Raw genomic sequence first — 7,732 nt, 5'->3', positions numbered from 1 at the left:
AGTAGACTATCATGGCTTATTTATTACTTGAGTACAATTATACTAGTTAGTACAATTATACTAGGATGATTATATGTTTTCTTTATATTAGTTTTACTACTATTTTAACTACACTTTTATTTACTACACTAAAATACAAGATACTACGCGTATCCGATCATAAATCACATGACAAACAACAAAGTATTTTTCAAATTGACATTTACGTCAGAAGATTTTGTCAACTGTCAAGTAAGAAGTCACAAGAAATCTAAAAGATTTGTAAAAAAAATTCTCCAGTAATTGGAATTAAATTTGTTTTGTGGTTATGGAGGCTAGAATAAAGTTATACTTGTCAAAATTTGTGTAGGGAAATTGGTGCTCGAAGTAATGACGTTGAAAGAATACAATGTAACCTTAAAAGTGCAAAAAGTCCATAGAAACAAACTTTGTCGTCTCATTGTGTTGTCAGTTTTTACTTGATATGTCTCACTTTAGTGATTTCATGGACGGCGTTCCCGTTAAAATATCAGAGAAATACAAGAGACCACCACGTATAGAGTTGCCTTATAGTGTTACTGAATGCCCTTTGAGGTCGCAAAATTTCGTTGAAAGTGTAAAATATTGCTCAACTTTCGAGAGGAATGTGCTTTCTAAACTTAAAGAGCTCCGTAGTGCGAAGGAGACGAGGAAAAACGAGAGGAAACACCGGTTACAGTTATTAGAGGAAGCCAAACAAAAGAAGTTAGATGCAATAGCTGTGGCTGAGGCTGAGGAGAAGTTGAAACAGCTAAGTGTGTCTGAAGTGTCGTATCCCAGCACTGATGAGATAAGCGCTCTGTCCCCTGATGATAAAGCAGACAGGATCAATACATGTCCTTCACAGGACAGCAGTCCTGAAGTTGACAAATCTGTTAACACAGATATTGAATACATTTGTACTTCTGCCCAGTCTCAGACAAACATCCTCCAACCTATTCAAGTTCAGTCAAACTACCAGCAAAGCAATTTGCTTGATGACCCTGATCCCTTACAGGAGTACAAAAACCAGACTAAAATGAACAAATACCCACATTATAATCGGAACACAGATGCCTTAACTTTTAAAGATTTTGAGAGTGATACCTCTAGCCCATTTGATAATGTTGAACTGAAGACCATTAATGATATGGAGTTGTTAGCTCAGGTGTTGCAAAGCCAGAGAGGTTCGGCGGCTAGCTGTGAACCTCAAAATTATAACCAAGAAGATCTTTACACAGGTTATACCAATTGTGCTACGCAGGCACAAATGAATGGTGTTACATATCTACCAAATGCATATGTGGAACCACCAGTTCAAAATCCTAATGTAATATATGCCTCCCCACAACATTACCCTGTTTCAAATGGCTATTATGTACAAGAAAATGTCTGTGATAATCAAACTATGGAGAATATGTATGTACCCAATTACCAGTATTATGTTCCTAATCAATACCCAGGTCCGAGCATACCTTATCAACAATATAATCAGTTACCAACAAGTTCCAGAGAACTACAAGCCCAGAATGGTCCATTCATACCTCAACCATATTACTATCAAAACCCTCCTGTTCCATTTGTTGCAAATACTCAAGTACCGGAGACTAATGATCAGGAGGATATTCCATATGTTAGCTCACAGACTACAGTAAAATCTAGATCAAGAAGTGTTCCTGATATAGTTAAAGAGTTAAACGATGAGTTAGCATCAGCATATCAAAGAGCTAACGAACGCTCATATAATGCAAGCCCAGCACCTGTTAATGTTCCTAGGTCATCTTCCCATAGTGATAAGAAAGAGGAAAGGAGGAAAAAAAGAATAGAAAAGTTACCAAATCCTTATGAAAAGTTTCCTGCTAAATTGCAAAATATGTGTCAGCAAATACATAGTATGGGGTTCCCATTGGACAGGGTGGCTAGAATGTGTAGTCTTGTAGGGGAAAATGATAAAAAGGTGAGAGAGTGTTGCATAATTTGACCAATTTTTCAACCATTTTTTATATATTACAGGCTATCTCTTTCAGAGGGGAGAAAGGGTTTTATAGCATAGGCCCTGAGAGTTGATTAAGCTGTGGGAGAAGATAAATTGATATCCTTTCCCCGGGGATATAATTGTCTCCTGCCCATGCTAGCCATGCAGTGAGGATTGATTTATATGCTAATTATCACATGTTAAGTGTCAATAATAAAGACTAAGAACAGCTATATCTATGCCACATATAGTCAATACACTATTTAAATCCAATAACTAACGAAGCAGCATTGTTGAACATTGTGTTCTGGTCAGAAAGGCATGGTTGTCCATGCTATTACTGGCACATGAGGTCTAACCTCTGCTTCATGTTAAACACACAGGGTGGCATGGTACAGGATGTGTTACTTGCATGCCCTTTCAATGTTACTTTGTTTTTAGGCTAAGGTTTACCACCATCTTGTTAGTCCGTCAATAATTAATATTAAAAAAATTAAAATTTTAGTACTAGTAGTAGTATGAGTGGTAGTACTTGCTCAGGCAAGCTCTGTCACCTAAAACTCTACTTCTCTGAATATATGAATTTAAAAAGGCATGTTTACACGTTTCAGGTTATTGAATGTCTTCTCATCCTTGGAGAGTTGATGGATCTAGGATTCTCAGAAGGGAGAGTTTCAACTGCGCTGGCTAAGCACGAGTTTAATAGAGATAAAGCCTTAGATGAACTTGTTTCTTAATATTTATGAAATAAAGGTATATTAAGTTTATTGCACATCTTACAGTATGCTGAAGACATTAACATTTATGAACAGAAATTCCCTGGTGCCATTGTTTTATAAGTGTGAGGTTCTAGTTTATACAAGTTTATAATATCTGAATTTTCTCTGTCCTATCCTGTTTGCCATGTTCTGAAGTTTCAATAGCAAATTGTGTTCCAGTATGGTGACACTTAACAATAACGATTATGGGAATTATATAACTGGCATACTTTGATTGACTTTGATCACCACTTACCAAGGGAATTATAAAAAAAAACGGCTCTTATAGCTTGTTCTCTTAGATGTGCAATAAGCTTAATGCAAATGCAGAGTCAGTAACATCTTAGTTGAAGTGAAGTACACTTTTTAAACAAGATTTAGTTCATGGACTCTGATACAAATAAGAATTGAAAAACATATTATGGATGAGTTAAAATATTATTTACTCAAATATTTCAAGTAACTTAGAAAAGGCTTGTGAACATGCTCGGATAGTTCTTATATAATCACATTTAAATGTGGCATTCAAATAAACCTAGGTTTAACTTAACTGAATGATTTTTCCTGGGTAATCTATTTCTTTCTGTAAGATATTTAATTATTTTTTATTTATAGTACATATTCAGTAAATATATATTATTCACAAAAACTTTGAGGCGAAATTGTCTTTTAATAACCTGACAGTTTGCCGCTTGTCTTTGCATTTAGTAATAAAGTAATTTACTGGATTTCAAATAAACAAATATAAATAATAACAAATATGTACATTGTTACTGACTCTGTACAAATTTATCATTGAGGTTCAATTAAATTGGTATACTTTTACCACAAAATAATATAATGTAAAGATTATATAACGTAATGATAAATATAGATATGTATTCTTCGATATATGTAGAAATAATATGGTTAAAAATTGTGGGTCCCTTAAAGGCAGGTTTACATTAAGACAGTGGTGCTAATCTTAGCTTAAATAAATTGGGAGCTTTTTACAAAGAATGGCTTCTGGAATTATTGATCCCGTAAAAATCCCGCTGATTTTTATGTATTAGATTTTAACGATTTTCATTAATAGATATTAAATAAAATATTAGGAAATAATAAATAAATAAATGATAGTGGTAAATATTTTCGCAAAATATTTGACAAATGAAACAAATGGATTTTATCTGTTGCACGCTTTGTGCACTAAGAATTAAAATAAGTGTTAATTTGTAAATTTAATTGGAAAATAATAGATTAAAAAATCCTGTTTAGATTTATTTACAACTGAATTTGTATCACGGTCTAAGGCAATATTTCAGCTCCTTCGCAACATTTTCATGCTATGTAAATATTAAATGCGAGTTCAATTTACTTGCAATGCCTGCTTTCCGAACGCCAGCGAGCTGTTTCAATTCCCTGTCTTAAACCATACCTGCCTTAATATTAAGCGTAGTAGCTAGATCTTCATTAGTAATGATGCTTTTATGCAGAATAATAACGCATTTATGTTAAAAATTGGACTGATATCACAACTAAATATATAATTCGGTTACCTTTTTGAGATGTTAAGCTGGACACACATATAGCAGAATATGCCCTACGCGTCGCTATATTTGTCTAATTTTTTAATCAGTGTCTGAGATTATTTCATGTCATTTAGAAGCTTGACAACAAAAATGTATTTTATAGAACAAGTTTCAAATAATCATCATTGTTAGCATATTAAGTTTACAGTAGAAACAGAGTTTCTATTTTTTTTTTTTAATAAAGTAGTTAATTACGGTGTTTCTACTAAATGTGTGGTTCAGCTTTGAATATACATGAAATAGATAAATTGTTGTGTTTTTCTTATTTAACAAAATGAAAGCTGCTGTTTTAGTCTTACCAGATGGTGGCATACGCGAGTGGAATATCTGTGAGTACTGAGTAGTCACTTCATTGATTTTATTATTAGGAAAATTATTTCGTACACCTTTTATGTCTCAGAGTTGTAAAGTTATATTTTAGCCCCTTTGTATGAATTTGATTTTAATGGAAATTTATCGAATTTTATCGTAAAATAAATCTATTTAATTTTACTTTAGTTAATTATGGGTCATAGCGTGACTTAACAAATGGACTATTTGAATCCTACCCAAAAGTTAATATCGTTCTAAAGGACCTCTGGTCAAACAAATATCTAGTTTATAAATACTTTAGATTTTGCAATCGGTGGGATGCATGTCCGAAAATCATTCACCGATACGAGACTTAAAAATAAATTAAATCATTTAACTATAGGCGTGAATAAAAATTCAAGTGGCGTCTGCATATCGTTTGCGAAAGGTGCAGATGTCATTAGTGGGATTGAGTATATGCTTTTATAATATGATTCCGAAGGTAATTGGACCTGCCAATGCTAATGTTTAAACTATGTGCTAAACACATTTAATAAATCGTGGTTACAATACGATTGATGAATTTCTTAACGAAAAAGCTGTTGTTTTAAGCAGGCTCCGCTCTCTCACAAGATAGAAAATTTAAAAAGTTGTAAACTGTAAAATTATGTTGAAAAAGAGCAATCTGCTGAGTTTCTTGTCGGCCTTCCGAACCGATGGTAGAGTCACTACAAATAGTCTGACTTGACGTTTCAAAAGTGCTAATAAACTTGGCCTACTTGAAATAAATGAATTTTGAATTTTATTTTCATGCAAGAAATGCACTGGTGTTGGACCTCTACTACAGTCCGATGTTTTCCGCAAGAATAATAATGGCAACGGTTCTGGCCCGTCCGGTAGAACTACACCGCAAGTCCTGTCGTAGGAATTTCTATAAACCACGCGCTTGGGGTTTTTGAAGAAGGGTTTTTTTCTCCCAACGCGATGTTTACAATGGGTTCTATAAACAGAATTTTCAGTGATATCAGACAATTCAGTACTTCACTCAAAAGTACCGCCACTTATTGGTCTACTTAAAAACATTAGCTGCTATAATAACCAAATGAGGTTATTTATAACAGCGATTCATTTTGCGACTTCGCACACGACAATGCTTGTGAAAACCAACCAACAATGTCTTCGTGTACAAAGTCACTGAATAAGGTTTGTCATTATTTCAATATAAATTATTAGTTATGTATACGATTGAGAACAATCATCAAATACATAATAGATTTAATTATGATTTTATAAACTTGTGAGTTACGTGTTATAAGAGTTAGGTGTTATTTTGATTTAAAGTTTTATAAATTATTTGAAATTTATTTTATTGCTGTTTCAATTCAATTTGTATATTATAGCATATACATTTTAATTATACAGTTTCGATCGACTGCGTGACGAGAGAGTAGGTTCGCTGGCCGGTAGCGGTAGCTTATAGTTTTCAAGTGCAACTAAACACTACTACTATTACAACTATTTTGTTTCCCATTTGAAGGTTTAAGTTCTAATATGTAGATTGAGAATCGCAATCTTTGGGTTAAAAATTGATACAAAATTTAACAGGTACCAGTACTTCAATCAAACCAACTTCATTTGATATAGCAATTTAGTAATATTTTATTTATTTTATAAATTTTAACTGAATTATTATTTTATTTGTCATTATTTATAAATAAATGTTTCCTTATCTTGCTCTGGTGTACAATTGAAGAAAGTAAATATAAAATTATCACAATGTTGGTTAAAATACATAAAGAAACGAAAATAACAATAATAATTATAAGGAAACCTTTAAATTAATCATTATAAAAAAGTACTTCTATTTTACTTTAAACTACCATTTTTTTTAATTATAAATGGAAATGAAACAGCACTGATTTTTGTGCAATTCATTTCAGATATAACTATTTAACGCACTATTTTGCCATTGCACTACTTCTGCCTTTGCTTCTTGGGGCTGATCCTTTGTGAGAGGAGATGGTCCAAACATTATGGGGCGTTGTTAAATTTGGTGTAAACAATATTTAAAATATAGAAATTAAAAAATACCCAATTTTTTGGAATGGGAAAGTAGAAGGTAAAAATAAGACCAAAACTTTTCGCGTCACTGTCGCTTTCGCGAGCACATATCGCTGTGTTTTGGTATACTTAGTTTTAGTTACAAGAATGGGCCTTCTCCTCCTCTTTTAGTTATAAATAAAGTGAAAACTGTGAATTTTGTTTAAATAATTAAAATAGTGTGAACTGTGCGATTTGCATCATTACTTACTTTATTCGTCCATTTGTATTATGTGATTTAAATATTTTTGATCTAAGGTCGGTTCACAGTCCAGGTCCGGTCAACTGTTTCAGTTAGTTTGTTCCAGCACTCGACTGGAATTGAGGAGCGTTTTCTTGAAAATATATATAGGATAACAGTATATTTTTCATAAAACAATTTATTTATTTTTTATTATTTGTAAAGGAGCTTTAAATACAAATTCTGATTTAACATTCCATTACAAATTATATGGGTCATGTATCGCATATTGAAAGTTCTTTGATATTTTATCTTTCTATAGAAATCAGCAAAAAAAAGAAAATTACAAAGTTACATGTATCGCAAAATCGTGAAAATGATACTTAATTACACTTTACTGGAATCAATATACTGGTAAATACTCTAAAGCAATGCTACTGATATAATGTGAATCGGCCTTAAAATGTAGTGTTTGACTGAGTGAATGAATATACTTTTACTTGTATAAAGTTGTGTATTTATAAGACTTTTAAAGCTGTAAAGAAATTATATTATATAAAAAATATATAAAGTTTATATTATATACGTTACAGATCTGTAAACATGCTCGTTACTTTTTTTTTATAAATACCAAAAATAAAATGATGATTTTCGAAAATTAAAGTTTATGGGTTCTTTTGAATTGGACTCTAAGAACAATGTAGATTGGACTCGATCGCCATGGAGAAGATATGGTATCAGCCTATGGTAAAAGTTTACTCGGTTAAACGATTGGTTTACACAGGGTGTCGGAGAGTAGGCATCGAAAAGAGTGATGAAAAATAGTAAAAAAATCTTATCCAACTATAAAAAAATATAC

The 7,732-nt window shown here is 32.2% G+C and overlaps 1 protein-coding gene across 1 annotated transcript; it reads left to right on the top strand.

Moving 5' to 3' along the window:
- Positions 1 to 237: 237 nt before the first annotated feature.
- LOC120632705 lies at positions 238 to 5,024 on the top strand. Its single transcript, XM_039902678.1, has 2 exons — positions 238 to 1,954; positions 2,584 to 5,024. Exons 1-2 carry the CDS (start codon positions 464 to 466, stop codon positions 2,707 to 2,709), a joined length of 1,617 nt encoding a protein of 538 aa, XP_039758612.1. The 5' UTR covers positions 238 to 463; the 3' UTR covers positions 2,710 to 5,024.
- Positions 5,025 to 7,732: the final 2,708 nt, after the last annotated feature.

The sequence above is a fragment of the Pararge aegeria genome, chromosome 20 (assembly GCF_905163445.1).
Source record: "Pararge aegeria chromosome 20, ilParAegt1.1, whole genome shotgun sequence".
In the NCBI taxonomy this organism is placed as follows: domain Eukaryota; kingdom Metazoa; phylum Arthropoda; class Insecta; order Lepidoptera; family Nymphalidae; genus Pararge; species Pararge aegeria.
This window is presented reverse-complemented; position numbering and strand designations above follow the sequence as displayed.

Coding starts and splice junctions, on each gene's coding strand:
- LOC120632705 (XM_039902678.1), top strand. CDS start 464: ATGTCTCACTTTAGTGATTTCATGGACGGCGTTCCCGTTAAAATATCA. Junction 1,955..2,583: donor TAGGGGAAAATGATAAAAAG/GTGAGAGAGTGT, acceptor TACACGTTTCAG/GTTATTGAATGTCTTCTCAT.